General features: G+C 53.6%; 1 protein-coding gene across 1 annotated transcript; it reads left to right on the top strand.

The window, feature by feature from the left end:
- The first annotated feature begins 3,564 nt into the window (after positions 1 to 3,564).
- PEX6 (peroxisomal biogenesis factor 6) lies at positions 3,565 to 15,529 on the top strand. Its single transcript, XM_047732833.1, has 17 exons — positions 3,565 to 4,509; positions 6,016 to 6,179; positions 6,644 to 6,727; positions 10,389 to 10,491; positions 10,576 to 10,709; positions 11,347 to 11,458; positions 11,808 to 12,016; positions 12,456 to 12,651; positions 12,809 to 12,885; positions 13,026 to 13,158; positions 13,240 to 13,445; positions 13,570 to 13,631; positions 13,870 to 13,978; positions 14,283 to 14,399; positions 14,520 to 14,597; positions 14,735 to 14,874; positions 15,056 to 15,529. The coding sequence occupies exons 1-17, from the start codon at positions 3,628 to 3,630 to the stop codon at positions 15,190 to 15,192; spliced, it is 2,943 nt and encodes a 980-aa protein (XP_047588789.1). The 5' UTR covers positions 3,565 to 3,627; the 3' UTR covers positions 15,193 to 15,529.
- Positions 15,530 to 15,640: the final 111 nt, after the last annotated feature.

Genomic DNA, 15,640 nt, shown 5'->3' on the forward strand with positions numbered 1-15,640 from the left:
CCTTTGCCTCTCCCCCTGCTCATGCAAAAAGTCGACTCCATTAGACTATTGACTATATGAAGATACTGGAGAAGGCTCAAGAAAAAGCCTGTGACCCTTGACCCATACAGCAGTGTTTTAAGACAAAGGCCATGGCAGGGAGAAGACAAGACAGAATTGGGAAATATGTAGAATCAACAGGATCTGGTGATTCACTGGACTGTGCAGAAGATGGTAAGGGAGGGATGCCTGGGTGGCTCAGTTGGTTGGACGACTGCCTTCGGCTCAGGTCATGATCCTGGGAGTCCCGGGATCGAGTCCCGCATCGGGCTCCCAGCTCCATGGGGAGTCTGCTTCTCTCTCTGACCTTCTCCTCGCTCATGCTCTCTCTCACTGTCTCTCTCTCAAATAAATTAAAAAAAAAAATCTTTAGAAGATGGTAAGGGAAAGGGAGGAGTTGAAGATGACTTCTGGAGCCATCAGAGGTGTAGGTGGAAAACCGGTGTTGCAATGGCAAAGGAAGTAAAAAAGAGGATTGGTCAATAGTGACACATTCCAAGGAATGACTGAGTAAGATAATGATCAAACAACACTACCTTGATTCTGTAGTTGTAGATGATCTTTGAGGGAAAGTTTTATAGAAGTGGAAGGAAGGTTATAATGAGTTGAAGAGTGAGTGAGAGGTAAGGAAGTAAAGGCAACAAATATAGGTTCCTATCTTATGGAAATAGTATTTGGCTCCTACTGATTAATGACAATTTCAAAGTAACAAAGCAGACTGCATGCCAACCATTATTTGCTGGGGGAAAAGCCTGGGAAGAAAGGATATTTGTGGGGGTGCCTGGGTGGCTCAGTTGGTTAAGCCAGTACCTTCAGCTCAGGTCATGATCCCAGAGTCCTGGAGTTGGGTCCTGCCTTGGGGCAGCTCTGCAGGAAGTCTGCTTCTCCCTCTGAACTTCTCCCCTCTCATGCTCTCTCTCACTCTCTCTCTCTCAAATAAACAAAATCTTTAAAAAAAAAAAAGAAGAAGAAGAAAGAAAGGATATTTGTGGATGGATATTTCTGTCTATATGACTGCTGAACCAGACAGGAGACCAGATTTATTTACCCATTCCTAAGCCCTCAAGGAGCACTGTAGTCCTGAGGCCCAGAGCTTGCCTATGTAAAGCAGGCATATCCTTTTTGGACTCACTCCACCATCCTCCCAGTCCTTGGTCCCTGTGGGAAGCAAGGGACAGAGCCACATTATACAGTTCAGAACTACCAAATGGGAACTTTCACCCATATGAATTCAGGTCTCTAGTACATTCTTACATGCTCTTTTAAAGATGTGGAACTAGAGGAGGAGCGTGGCTGACTCAGTCAGTGGAACATGTGACTCTTGATCTTGGGTTGTGAGTTCCAGGCCCATGTTGAGCACAGAGATTACTTTAAAAAAAAGAAAAAAAGTGGAGGGCTGCCTAGATTGCTCAGTTGGTTAAATGTCCAGCTCTTGAGTTTGGCTCAGTTCAGGTCATAATTTGAGGGCTGTAAAATGGAGCCACACACTGGGATCCAAGCTCATATGGAGTCTGCTTAAGATTGTCTCCCTCTGCTTCTGTCCCCACCTCAAGCATGCCTGCTCTCTCTCAAACAAAACAAAATAAAACAAAAGTGGAATTAGGCAATTTCAAGTTTAAGACTAGAAACACCTCCAGGAACTATAATCAGACTTTTAAAATACATTTTCTTGGAGGGCATGGTCGGCATCCGATTCTTAATCTCAACTCAGGTCTCTTTTTTTTTTTTAAGATTTTATTTATTTATTTGACAGAGAGAGTGAGCAGAGGCAGATAGAGTGGCAGGCAGAGGCAGAGGGAGAAGCAGGCTCCCTGCTGAGCAAGGAGCCCGATGTGGGACTTGATCCCAGGTGGCTGGGATCACGACCTGAGCCGAAGGCAGCTGCTTAACCAACTGAGCCACCCAGGCGTCCCTCAACTCAGGTCTTGATCTCTGGGTCATGAGTTCAAGCCCTAGTGTGAAGCCCACTTAACAAATAAAAAATAGGAGTGCCTGGGTGGCTCAGTGGGTTAAAGCCTCTGCCTTCAGCTCAGGTCATGATCCCGGGGTCCTGGAATTGAGCCCTGCATTGGGCTCTCTGCTCAGCGGGGAGCCTGCTTCCTCCTTTCTCTCTCTGCCTGCCTCTCTGCCTACTTGTGATCTCTGTCAAATAAATAAATAAAATCTTTTTTAAAAAAATAACAAATAAAAAATAGGGATCCCTGGGTGGCTCAGCCAGTTAAAGGTCTGCCTTAGGCTCAGGTCATGATCCCAGGGTCCTGGGATTGAGCCTCATATTGTCCTCCCTTGCTCAGCCAAAAGCCTACTTCTCCCTCTACCTCTGCCACACCCCTGCTTGTGCTCACTTGCTCTCTCACTCCCTCCGTCAAATAAACACAACCTTTAAAAAAAAATACATAAAAATACCTTCTCGTCTCACTAGGGATAGAAATACTTTCTAACATGTAAATCTAACATTCAACTCTCAGATTTTCAGGAATTCATGATGTACAAAGTAGAAGACTGCCTCAAGTTGTTCAGCTGTGAAGGAAAGGGGAAAGTTAGGCAGTGGTTGGAGAATGCAAGGTCCAGGAAGGGTAGATTACCACCAACCAATGGACTGATTCCAAGAGAAAAAAATTTTTTTTGTTAATTACTGGAGGTGTGGCCTGTCGGTGTCCAAGTGCCTTGTCCAGAGCAGTGGAACTGGAGACAAGGATGGAATCTAAGTAACAGCAAAACTGGGAAGCAAGCTGTTGTTCCCTCTCATGACTGAAGCCTTGGACCCCTTTCTTCTGCCTGCTCTTCTGCCCCCACCACCACATCGCCCCTCACCCCGCAGGGTAGAAACAGGACGTGAGTCTCCAGTCTGCAACTATTGGTGGGGCGGGGAGAGCCACTGTTTTGGAGGATGAAAAAGCGAAGCTGCTTTGTCTTCAAGCTTGGTGGGAGTAGAACGAACAGGACAAGAAACAGGACAAGAAACACTGGGACGTGGGTTTTGTGTAGCATGTGCTGTAACAGGTGAGGCAGTACCAAATACTCCAGGGCTCCATGAATCACAGGTAGTAATCCAGCCTGCAGCCACTACATAGCCATAAGCACGGCTGAGGCAGTTTTATCCTACCACTCCCTCCTGCAATCCTCCCCACAACCACCAAGCCTCAGTGCCTACAGTTCCACCGTGGGAACTATAGGAGTTCCACGGAGGACTGGACTCCTTCCTAAACACTCCACCCGTAGCTCCCAGCCCTGGGCCAAGCTGGTCCTGGGCACGCCAACGGTTCGTTGATCATTCAATTAACTGTTAAGTGCAAGGCAGGGCAGTGGGGAGGACGTTACTCCCTTAGCAGGCGCGGAAGGCAGATCCCTGCAAACACCGTCTCAAAATGTTGACTACTCCGCGGCAGTGAACACGTTACCGCCACCGAGAAAGCCACCCTTCAATCCCAGCGGCCGCTCACCCTCCAGGAGGACCCCAGCCAGGAACCCGCCGCCCCGCCCACTGGCCTCGCACCGCCCTCGACGGAAGCGGAAACGGCGGGCGGCGGTCTAGCTCCGGAAGCGGCTCTCCTTCTCCTTCCCCTTCCTCGTTGGTCTTCTGTCACCATGGCGCTGGCAGTCTTGCGAGTCCTGGAACCCTTCCCGACCGAGGCACCCCCGTTGGCGGTGTTGCTGCCCCCCGGGGGCCCGTGGCCTGAGGCGGGGCTGGGCCTGGTGCTAGCCCTGCGGCCCGCAGAGGAGAGCCCCGCAGGGCCAGCGCTGTTAGTGGCGGCCCTGGAGGGACCGGGCGCGGAGACCGAGGAGCAGGGTCCAGGGCCCCCGCAGCTACTGGTTAGCCGCGCGCTGCTGCGGCTCCTGGCTCTGGGCTCCGGAGCGTGGGTGCGGGCGCGGCCTGTGCGGCGGCCTCCGGCGCTAGGCTGGGCGCTGCTTGGCACCTCGCCGGGGCCCGGGCTGGGACCGAGAGTCGGGCCGCTGCTGGTGCGGCGTGGAGAGGCCCTGCCAGTGCCCGGACCGCGGGTGCTGGAGACGCGGCCGGCGTTGCAAGGGCTGCTGGGCCCAGGGACGCGGCTAGCTGTGACTGAGCTCCGTGGGCGAGCCAAACTGGGTCAGGAGGCTGGGGACAGCAGCCGGCCCCCACCCCCACCCGTGGTGTCCTCCTTCGCGGTTAACCGCACAGTCCGGCGACTCCGGGGAGTTCTGGGAGGGACTGGAGATTCGCTCGGAGTAAGCCGGAGCTGTCTCCGTAGCCTGGGCCTCTTCCAGGGCGAATGGGTATGGGTGACCCGGGCGGGAGAATCTTCGAACACTTCCCAGCCACATTTGGCCAGGGTTCAGGTCCTAGAGCCTCGCTGGGACCTCTCTGAAAGGCTGGGACCCGGCTCTGGACAGCCGGGAGAGCCCCTCGCGGACGGACTGGCCCTCGTGCCTGCCACTCTGGCTTTTAATCTCGGCTGTGATCTCCTGGAAGTGGGAGAGCTCAGAATTCAGGTAGGATACAGGACTGAGGTCAAGAATGCTTCCACTCCTTATTCCCTCTTCCTTATCTAAACTATATTGGAAGAAGAGAGCTGTAGAGTTTAGATCACTTACTTCTTAGATCTTAATGTCTCTTAGTCTTATTTATCTCTGTAATCAAAATATAATCCTCCATGGTGTAGTGGCACATGGGAAGGGCTTTCATCTATTCAGGTGAAAGGAAAGAGTCATCCTCAAGTTACCAGGTATATACAGTATATTAATCTGCCTAATCAGTTGTTTGTTGAATTGGTTACAGTGTATCCAGGATTGTACTGAGTAATATAGAGGATGATAACTCATTTCTTTTGCTCATGCTTATCCTTGTCTTCAAATTCCTTCCTTTTCTGCTGGCCTCATCTGTTAAGGTCCTACCATCCTTTCCTTCAAAGCCCATCGAAAGACACCACCTTCTTCTCAAAGCCTTACATGATCTTACCGTATATTTAACATGACTTCTTTCTCCTATAGCGTTTTGTACCTTTCTTAGGGCATTTATTTTCTTTCCCTTTATGATTATGTACTCTGTCTAATACTCAGTTATATATTGTAAATTCCACGAAGGGGAGGGCTCGATGTTCTCTTTAGTGCCTGGTATTTGGTTTTCATATTTTAGTAAATATACCCAAGAGAATTTTCTTTCTCCCTTTAAGGAGATTACTTCAAGAAGATCATTGTATTGGGGGGACAAATATAGTTTACTGTTTAATTAGGCACCTAGATGTATGGTTTAAACCTATACTGTCCAATATGGAAGCCGCTAGCCACAGTGTGGCTTTTTAAATTAATTAAAACTAAATAAAATTTAAAACTCGGTTCTTCAGTTGCTTCAGTTACGTGTCAAATACTCAATAGTACATGTAGGTAACATATCTGTCACTGTAGAAACTTCTGTTAGATAATGCTGGCATAGCCAATTAGTGCTCTAAGATGTCAAGAAGGATATAAGATATGCATGAATGGGAGTCAGGTGTGGGTTTCCCTTTGAATGGTGGAGAAACTGGAGCCCTCAGACTGAGGACAGCTCACTGAGGTTCATCTCATTCAGCTGAACCAATCCTTTCAGCTTCAGTGAGATCATATCCTTTTCCTACAGCCTGAATTCAGTGGCCCCACTAATGTCAAATTAATATTGATTCCAGTTGCCGCCTGGTGTCACTCAAAAGGACTTGTGGAAATTAAATGTCTTTACCATTTTCCTGGCTCAGGGTCAACTTAAAGGTATCGCAGAAAGGTTATTCGTACTGGGGAACTTTTTGGAGCTAGAGTCAGAAATCTCTTCCTGGTTGTGCCCATGAGAAGGAGAGGTTTCTGTTTCTAGGGAAGATACAGGAATTCAGTTTGGCTACCTTAGGCCTCCCCTCCCACAGGCCTTGTGGCTGGAGGATGCAAAGAGAAATATTGGCTGCTACAGTTAAGGTGGGGCAGAGCCTGACTCCTTGGAAGAAGGTTGTAAGGTGGTGGTTATTTCTCTGATAGAGGTACTTGGAAGGCTCCAGAACACCTGAAGACAAAGGAAGCTGTTCAGTGCTGCCTGGGCCTCTGTTTGCCAAAGAGTTGCACATCGAAATTGTGTCTTCTCCACACTACAGCACCAACGGAAATTATGACCGTGTTCTTTACCGGCACTTTCAGACACCCAGGTTAGCTGCTTACCCCCGTTCAGGAGGATAGCATCTCACCCTTGCTCTTCTATCCCATGCCTTAGAATCAGGTCCCACAGAGCCTCTGACTTTACAAAGCCACATTTTTGGCAGTACTGTGGCTAGATGCCTCTTCCTGTGGCAGGTGGTCAGTAGAAGAGAAATTGGTACCAGAAGGTGAATCTGGACATTCTAAACTGAGAAACCTCTTTGATTTGAGAGGGCCTGCAAAGAGCCAGGATCCTGCTCTGCCCCTCACTGCTGAGTCCCCCTTTCTAGCTAGCCTCTCTGCCATTCCCCCCAGCTCATTCTAGGTCAGACCTGGTGTCCAGACAACTGCTTGGGATCTCTGGGTGGGCGGTAGGCCCCTATGGTCTGCAGGTTGGGAGTAGACATGTGCGGATGTGTCGGCCCATGTTCTTGACTCTCGCTGTGAGCTGACCAGGGCCACTGCTGTGTTGCAGGGCAGTCCAGGATGGGGATGTTCTGTGTGTGCCAACAGTTGGGCAAGTAGAGATCCTGGAAGGAAGCCCAGAGAAACTGCCCAGGTATGCACCTGCCTCTTATCCTACAGCTGGGATTCCTAACCTGGGTGCAAGAGTTCTATAATCACCTCCCCACAAGTGAAATAATTTTTTATATAAGAAACCGTTGTTGTCATGTACATTTTTAGAAAGATTTTATTCATTTATTTGAGAGAGAGAGCACGAGCACAGAGGAGGGGCCGAGGGAGAGGGAGAAGCAGACTTCCCCACTGAGCAAGGAGCCTGATTTGGGGCTCTACCCCAGGACCCTGGGATCGTGACCTGAGCTGAAGGCAGACACTTAACTCACTGAGCACCCCCAAGTGCCCCTTTCATGTACATTTTTCTAGAGAAAAGGTACATGCTTTCTTCAGGTTCTCAAATAGACACAGAACTGAAAAAAGATTAAGAACCACCGCCTGCTGCCTTTGGGAGGTTTTTATCCTCAAATAATTGGGTGGTCACAGGTAAAGGAAAGCATTAAGAAGTTTAAGGGCCTATGGGGCGCCTGGGTGGCTCGGTGGGTTAAGCCTCTGCCTTCGGCTCAGGTCATGATCTCGGGGTCCTGGGATCGAGCCCCGCATCGGGCTCTCTGCTCGGCGGTGAGCCTGCTTCCCCCTCTCTCTGCCTGCCTCTCTGCCTACTTGTGATTTCTCTCTCTCTCTCTCTGTCAAATAAATAAATAAAATCTTTAAAAAAAAAAAAAAGAAGTTTAAGGGCCTAGACCAACATGAGATTCCTTGCTTTTCATTCACAACCACAGGGTCGTTTGGGCCAGGTTTCGGGCCACACCTCCCATATACTCAACATAAGGAGACCCGGGCTTTGATTTCTGCCCTAATTAATGGTGTGTGCACATGCAGCTTTTTTTTTTTTTTTAAGATTTTATTTATTCATTTTACAGACAGAGATCACAAGTAGGCAGAGAGGCAGGCAGAGAGGGAGGGGAGGAAGCAGGCTCCCTGGTGAGCAGAGAGCCCGACGTGGGGCTCGATCCCAGGACCCTGGGACCATGACCCGAGCCGAAGGCAGAGGCCTTAACCCACTGAGCCACCCAGGCGCCCCCACATGCAGCTTTTCAATCCCATCTCCTAAAATAAGGGAGGGACAGATTGCTGCTGTCGTTGAAAGGCTGCCTCTTTTTCCTTATTCTCAGTAAAGAGTGAGAAATTAAGTATAAGTGACCCAAGCACCCAAAACAAGGAGTCCAACCTTTCTCCCACTGTAGATACTGATCATAGAGGTTCCATGTAAAATGGAAGGCAAAGAATTCAGAGACTGCTTTGGCTTTCTGTGAAGCAGGAGAATGCGTAGCCTGATACCCTAAGACTGATTTTCTGTAGCCATGTACTAGAAGGAGAACACAACTGATAGACATGCTAATCAAACGTTCACAGGGGATTTCAATGAGGTGGTGCCAGCCAGCCAGAAGGAACTGAGGTGTACAAGTTGGCATGCCCAAGGTCTCTGGCCTAACAGCCTGGGTCCTCTGCCAGGAGTGATGCCTTGTGTGGAGTGTGACTGATTCATTCTTGGTCAACATTCAGAGCTCGGTTTATTCAAAGCTGTGGTACCCACACAAGGGCCTGGTAGTGCCCTTTGTAACCCCATTTAATGCCCCATTAATGGCACCTCTTTGAGCTTTCCCAAATCTAATCTACAACTGGAGCCTGGTAGAAAATGCCAGGCTGATGTGTATTAGTTACTTCCTGTATGTGTCTCCCATCTTAAATATAGCCAATATCTATGAGCTAGCTTTCTGTAGGAAAACTACAGGAGGCCCACCCTTTGTACTTCAAAGGAAAGCAGGCACTGGGCCCTTCTGAGACAGACCAGCAAGCCTGTTCTGTTCCCGGGTCTCTGCTGTTCCAGCCCTGTAGAGACCTGCCTCCCTCTTCTGGGTGCTGAGCCCAAAGTTCTTCCGACTGAGCAGGTCCTGGAAAGCAGGATTGGGGTGGGCAGGTGGGTCCAAAGACAGAGATGGATGCTTTAGCCCTCCTCCCCCAAACCTGATAAGGGAAGCCTTTGCTGGGGAGTCCTGTGATCCCTGGAACGGAATTCCAGTGATGGTGCTGTGGCCTCTGCAAGCTCTTCCACAGTTCTGCTCCCCCAGAACAAGCCAGCAGGATCCAGTTCCACTGTCTCCCCTCTGTCTCTTGAGAACACAACCCAGCGTTCCCCAATACCCAGATATGTTCAAGAGGTCTGGTCCTTGTACTTACCGAGATGGTCCTGCTGTCCGTGGAAGGGGAGACTTCCCCCTAGCCTTCCACAGTGTTGTTCCTCCTTGGATTCCACTGCTCACCATGTGCACTGTGACTCAGGATTGAGATGCCAGATTCTAGAACTACCCACTGTTCATTAATACTGAATAACAGGAAGACACAGGCTTCCCTATGTTCCACTTTTTATCACGATATCTGCCTACCCTAATAACTGCCAGAGTTCATAGTACCAATCTAGTATGCTTCTCCCCTCCACCTGGAGTTATTCCCATACACCCCACTTTGCTGCCAGAGTAAGCAGCTTTATGAATGAGACAATGTGAACAAAAGAATTTGTACGGACTGGAGCTTAAAGAGGCCCAAGTTAGAGTCTGGGACAAGTCATTGCCTTTGCCCCTAGGATTAAAGAGGGGAGTCGTTCATCATTTCTTTTCTGGAAGATTCGGCTAGTAACTACTATCTGCTCCCCACTACACCCTTCTTAGGCTGAGTGGCCCCAACTCACTCTGAGACTAGCCAGTGAATGCACAGCCCTGGTTATGGCTGAGGGGAGCTTTCAAAATTACAGATGTCTGAGCCCTGCCCCAGACCTATTGGCGCAAAGTCAAGGTGAGGCTGGGACCTGCCTGGCTGGCTCAGTCAGTAGAGCATACAACTCTTGAGCTCAGGGTCATAAGTTCAAGCCCCACACTGGGCATTGAGACTACTTTTTTAAAAATTGTGATCTCATTCATACGTTTAAAGTGTACCGCTCAGTAGCTTTTACTATATTCGTAAGGTTTTGCAACCAACACCAGTATCTAATTCCAGAACATTTTCATCCCCCCCAAACCCCTTCCCATTAGCAGACCCTACCTACTCCCTCCTTCCCACAGCCCCAGCAAATACCAGTCTGTCGAATGGAATCATACAACATGTAGGAGATGTTGATGTTCCCAAGTTTCACAGATTATTCTAATGTGCAGCCAAAATGGAAAGTCATTAGATGTCTTTAATAAGGAATCTGCAATTCGATTTTGTGGATTACTGGATAAGAGCCAAGGCCCCCCTTCCTGCTGAGGTTTTGGAAGGCTTTGTATGAATTGGCGGGGGGAAGACTGTGTTCTGAAGCCTTTGAAAATGGTCAGATGATCATTTGCTCAGTGTAGCTGTGGCTTCTCCCACTGGAACTGTAGGGGGGGCCATTTACCTGGAGAAACACCCCAAGGCTCTCTGATGGTTGTCATGAGGGATATGGGGGACAGCTCTCACTCCTGCCCTCAAAATGCGCAGGAGAAGGACCGCTACTTGCTCTCCCTTACCTCCCCCGCAACCCCCTGCTGTGTCTGGGGGCAGTTGTTCGTGCTGCCCTTGAGTTTGTCCCTGCGGTCCACCTCTGTGCTGGAGACAGCCACCTTGTCCTTTTGGGAGGGACGTATGCGGGCTCTGGATCTGCAGTTCATTGGGCTTCTTTTCTGCAGGTGGCGGGAAATGTTTTTTAAAGTGAAGAAAACTGTTGGCGAAGCTCCGGATGAGCCGACCGGGGCCTACTTGGCGGACACAGCTCATACCTCCTTGTACCTGGTGAGGCCCTGGGGATGGGACTAGGCCTGGGAAAAGGGACAGAAACAGATTCCAGACACTAAAGCTTCCTCCCACCTTGCATAGGTGGGTTCTACCCTGAGCCCTGTTCCCAGTCTCACTTCAGGAGAATCCACTCCCTGGAACAGCCTGTCGCCTCCAGGCCTGGAGACCTTGGTGACTGAGCTTTGTGCTGCCCTGAAGCCTCGCCTCCAGCCAGGGTGAGTGAGGCTGCAGCGCCAGGGTATGAGAGAAGCCTGCTCGGGACATCTCTGGAGGGGCAGTGGGCTGGACAAGCAGTCCCTAATGCGCTGGCCAGCATAGGGTTGGTGGTCCTCCCTCAGACCAGTATGCCCAGACCGCTAGCCCACGTCCTTTCTGTAGGCAAATTCCTAGGTTCTTTCCTGGGGGTAACCTCTACCCACCAGGGTTGGCTGTGGAAGCAGAATCTCCACCGGGGACAGCTATCTTGGAGATCGCCCTTCCCCGCGGGGAGCCCACTAGCCATGCTGGCCTTCACCAAAGGACACAGCTCCTCATACCACTGGCCTATGTGTAGACACAGACCCTGCCCTCCCTCCTCTCAATATAGTCCAGACCAGACATAGTAGTCAAGGCTTTACTGAAGGCAGCGATGACAAAAGGGAACGGTCCTGGGCTGGGTACGCTCCTTGCCCCTGTCAGAGCCCCGCAGGTGGCATGGGAACTACAGCCTCACCACGGGGCAGCAGCCCTGGAGGAGGAAGGGGTCTACAAGGAGGGAGAGTGCCTGCTTTCTCAATCCAAGGGTCCCTCTGTTACTGAGGGCTTTCAGTTTGAGCAGAATAGAAAAGACAAGTGTCTGTTCTCTGGTTGCAGAGGTGCTCTGTTGACAGGAACCAGCAGTGTCCTTCTCCGGGGCCCCCCGGGCAGTGGGAAAACCACAGCTGTCACCGCAGCCTGTAGCCGCCTCGGGCTCCACCTGCTGAAGGTGAGGGTACCTGGAGAGTTGAACCCCAAGTACACCTCCTGGCCCGGAGTTTCCCTCTCCCCTCCCCCTTCTGGCCACCAGCCTAGCCCCAGGACCTGAGCAGGTCAGACATATTCCCATAATTCTCTGCTACTGAAAGATACTTTCAAAAAGGAAGGGGTTTGAAGATTGTGACGGGCGGTCCAGGGACTGAGGTCGGGGTAAAGAAGAGGTACCACTTGGCCAGTGTTACTGCTCCCCTGTCTCCGCCCTCTAAAAAAAGATCTTCTGCCTCTTCTTGTGGCTCCTGTCCCTGCCCTTTCTGCCTCCATCACGCCTGCCCTTTGCTCACAGGCCACCTTGTTCCCAGGTGCCCTGCTCTAGCCTCTGCGCAGACAGCAGTGGGGCTGTGGAGACGAAGCTGCAGGCTGCCTTCTCCCGGGCCCGGCGCTGCCGGCCTTCGGTTCTGTTGCTGACAGCCGTGGACCTCCTGGGCCGGGACCGTGACGGGTTAGGGGAGGACACCCGTGTGGTGGCCACGCTGCGTCGCCTCCTCCTCGATGAGGATCCCCTCACCAGGTATTGTGCAGAGCTGGGTCTGTAAAGGATGGGGCCCAGCCCCCCCCCACCTCTCTTCAGCCTGTTGTCTTCTCTTCCTCAGTGGCTTCTCAGACCTCTAGCCCATTTGGCTGTCCTCCTGGCAGTCCTGAGCTGAGGGGCTTGGGGTATCCAGAGGGAGGGGGATGATGCGGTCCCTAGTATTTCGTGGGGGAGCACCACGTTAGAGGAAAAGCACAGCGTCTCCCCTCAGTGAGCTCCCTGTGTGAGGGGGTGGACACAGGTCTCCCTCTCAGGGTGTGCCCATGGAGCCCCTGCAGGAAGCTTTGGGGTGCTCAGCTCCCTCTCGCAACCCAGCACCCACCCACCTCCCTGCCCCACTGCACCAGCCTCATGACATGACAGCCCTCAGGGGCCACCAGCCATGCTCTGGCCCTCAGCGCCGGCTCTGTGTCTGCAGCCGCCCGCCCCTGCTGGTCGTGGCCACCACAAGCCAGGCCCAGGACCTGCCCGCCGATGTGCAGACGGCGTTTCCTCACGAGCTGGAGGTGCCCGTGTTGTCAGAGGGGCAGCGGCTCAGTGTCCTGCGGGCCCTCACCGCCCACCTTCCCCTGGGCCAAGAGGTGAACCTGACGCAGCTGGCACGGCGGTGTGCGGTGAGTACCCTGAAGAGGCACGCACCCCCGCCCCCAAGTCCCACTGCCCTGCCCCTGTGGGCTTCAGCCCTGGGCCTCTGTTCCTGCCGGGGGGCTGGCTTCTGAGGGTTCCTGCCTGCTGTGCCCAGCTCCCGTGCCCTCTCCTGTGCTTCCCCAGGGCTTCGTGGTAGGGGATCTCTATGCCCTTTTGACCCACAGCAGCCGGGCAGCCTGCGCCAGGATCAAGAACTCGGGGTGAGGAAACTGGGAGGGAAAGGAGGCAAGAGGAAATATGGAGGAGGAGGGTGGGAGTTGGGGAAGGGGGAGGAGGACCGTGTTGGGGAGGATGCTTCTGGTCAGCTCCTCCAGAGGTCCTCTTGGGTTTCTCTTTGCAGCTCGGCAGGTGGCTTGACTGAGGAGGACGAGGGGGAGCTGTGTGCTGCTGGCTTTCCTCTCCTGGCTGAGGATTTCGGGCAGGCACTGGAGCAGCTGCAGACAGCTCATTCCCAGGCCATTGGAGCCCCCAAGGTAGAGACTCCAGGTCCTCGGAGGTAGGACAGGAGTTCTCTCCACTACCCTGCCCCCAACCACACACTTTCCATCTCCTAGATCCCCTCGGTGTCCTGGCATGATGTGGGCGGGCTGCAGGAGGTGAAAAGAGAGATTCTGGAGACCATTCAGCTCCCTCTAGAGCACCCTGAGCTGCTGAGAATGGGCCTCAGGCGCTCGGGCCTTCTGCTCCATGGTCCGCCTGGCACGGGCAAGACCCTCCTGGCCAAGGCAGTAGCCACCGAATGCTGCCTTACCTTCCTCAGGTGGCAAGGGGGTGTGGAAGGGGTGGTGGGTGGACTGGGAGCTTCCGGAGGCTGGGGAGCCGGAGAGGGGGTGGCTGGGAGGTCGTGTGCTTACACATCTGATGAGTCTCATCCTCTCTCTCAGTGTGAAGGGGCCTGAGCTCATCAACATGTATGTGGGTCAGAGTGAGGAGAATGTGCGAGAAGGTGAGCGAGGAGGGGCCAGGCTCCTAGCTCTTCCCAAACCCTAATGGCCCTTGTGCCCCCCCTGACCCTCCGGCGGCTCCTGGTCTTTGCACCACCGCCTCATGGTCCTTTCTGCAGGACCTGCCCAGGGTGGCCTAGCACCTAGAGTGACGAATTGTCACTCCTGGCTCCCCTCCTCTGTCGCCTGACTTCAGACCCCCTGAGCTTCCCCCTCCTTTGGGTCCCTTTCTCTCCTCAGTGTTTTCCAGAGCCAGGGCCGCAGCTCCGTGCATTATCTTCTTCGATGAGCTGGACTCCCTGGCCCCGAGCCGGGGGCGAAGCGGAGACTCTGGAGGTGTGATGGACAGGTGGGGGTCTCAGCCAGATTGGAGTCTGGGGTCTAAAGCAGGGAGGGACGGGAGACAGGTTGCGGCAGTCTTTATAGAGCCCAGAGCTTGCCAGCCATTCCAGTTCCGAAACAGTATAACAGAGGAAAGGGGGCCGTGGGGTCGGGTGGGGGACACTGAGAACAGGGGACCTGCATGGAGGGGTACACAGGACCCGGCTGTGCCGGTGGCCCCTCGGGGAAGGCCTGGCGAGGAGGGGCCCCACAGGCAGGGCAGAGGCTGGGGAAGGGCCAAGGACATTCTGGCTCCATGTTCTCACTCACAGGGTGGTGTCTCAGCTCCTGGCCGAGCTGGATGGGCTTCACAGCACTCAGGATGTGTTTGTGATCGGAGCCACCAACAGACCAGACCTCCTGGACCCTGCCCTTCTGCGGCCCGGCAGGTGCGCACCTGAACCGCTGGCCTCAACCACGCCCACATGGGCCTGGCCCGAGCCCCAGCCTGTGCCCCTCCACCCTGGCGCTGGGCTCCCTGACACTCATGCCTGACCGTTTCCCTACAGATTTGACAAGCTGGTGTTTGTGGGAGTGAGCGAGGACCGTGCCTCCCAGCTCCGTGTTCTAAGTGCCATCACACGCAAGTATGCCCCGTTAGCGGGAGACTCTGAGGGGCCTTGGGCCTTGGGATGGTTAGGGAATAAAGGCAATGTGCAGAATAAGCTGGTCCGGAATGCCTTTTGACAGACTCAACCATTTCTTTCCTCTGCCGGCACAACAGATTCAAGCTAGAACCTTCCGTGAGCTTGGTGAATGTGCTGGATCGCTGCCCTCCCCAGCTGACGGGGGCAGACCTCTACTCCCTCTGCTCTGATGCCATGACAGCTGCCCTCAAACGCAGGGTCCGGGACCTGGAAGAAGGTGAGCCGTTTGCCAGCCCCAGAGGTCGACCAAAAAGCTAATGGGATCCAGGCCTGCTCCTGGATTTCAGAGGAGGGACTACTGACATCTGGGGCCTCTGGGCAAGAAAGGGCCCACCCCAAGGCTCTGTCCTCCTCGGACCCAGACCACAGGCTGTTTCCCCCTCACCTCCCCCCACCAGGGCTGGAGGCCGGGAGCTCGGCCCTGCTCCTCACCATGGAGGACCTGCTGCAGGCCGCCGCCCGGCTGCAGCCTTCGGTCAGCGAGCAGGAACTGCTCAGGTACAAGCGCAGCCAGCGCAAGTTTGCGGCCTGCTAGGAGCCTCCTGCCGTCCGACCCCCGCCCACAAAGGCCGAAGGTGCTAGGTAACCCCGCAGACTCCGGAGAGAGCAAAGGGCTCCTTCTCCGCCTGCTGCTGTCGCACCCAAAGGCTGCCTACCTCCAAGCAGACGCCCTCGGAGCCGGAGCTGAGCAGCCCCACAAGCGCTCAAAGGGCATCACCCCCGCCTACCGGTTTGTCCTTCCATGCCAGCTCCAGCTCCAGGACTAAAGACCCCCTGCTCAGGAGGAGGAGCTTGGGCCTGGATGGAGCGCTGGGGTTGGGCCCCAGAGGGAGCCCAGTCTTGGCTGAAAATAAAGTCTATGCTGCCCCCTGCTGGTTGTGGTCTGAACGGCTGGCGCGCGGAAGAGCAAGCTTGTGGAAGGAGTAAGGCCAAGGGAAGGCACCTCCGGAAGCTGGAGCCTTCTGACCCAAACATAAGGCGTG

Source organism: Lutra lutra, chromosome 6 (genome assembly GCF_902655055.1).
Source record: "Lutra lutra chromosome 6, mLutLut1.2, whole genome shotgun sequence".
Lineage (NCBI taxonomy): Eukaryota > Metazoa > Chordata > Mammalia > Carnivora > Mustelidae > Lutra > Lutra lutra.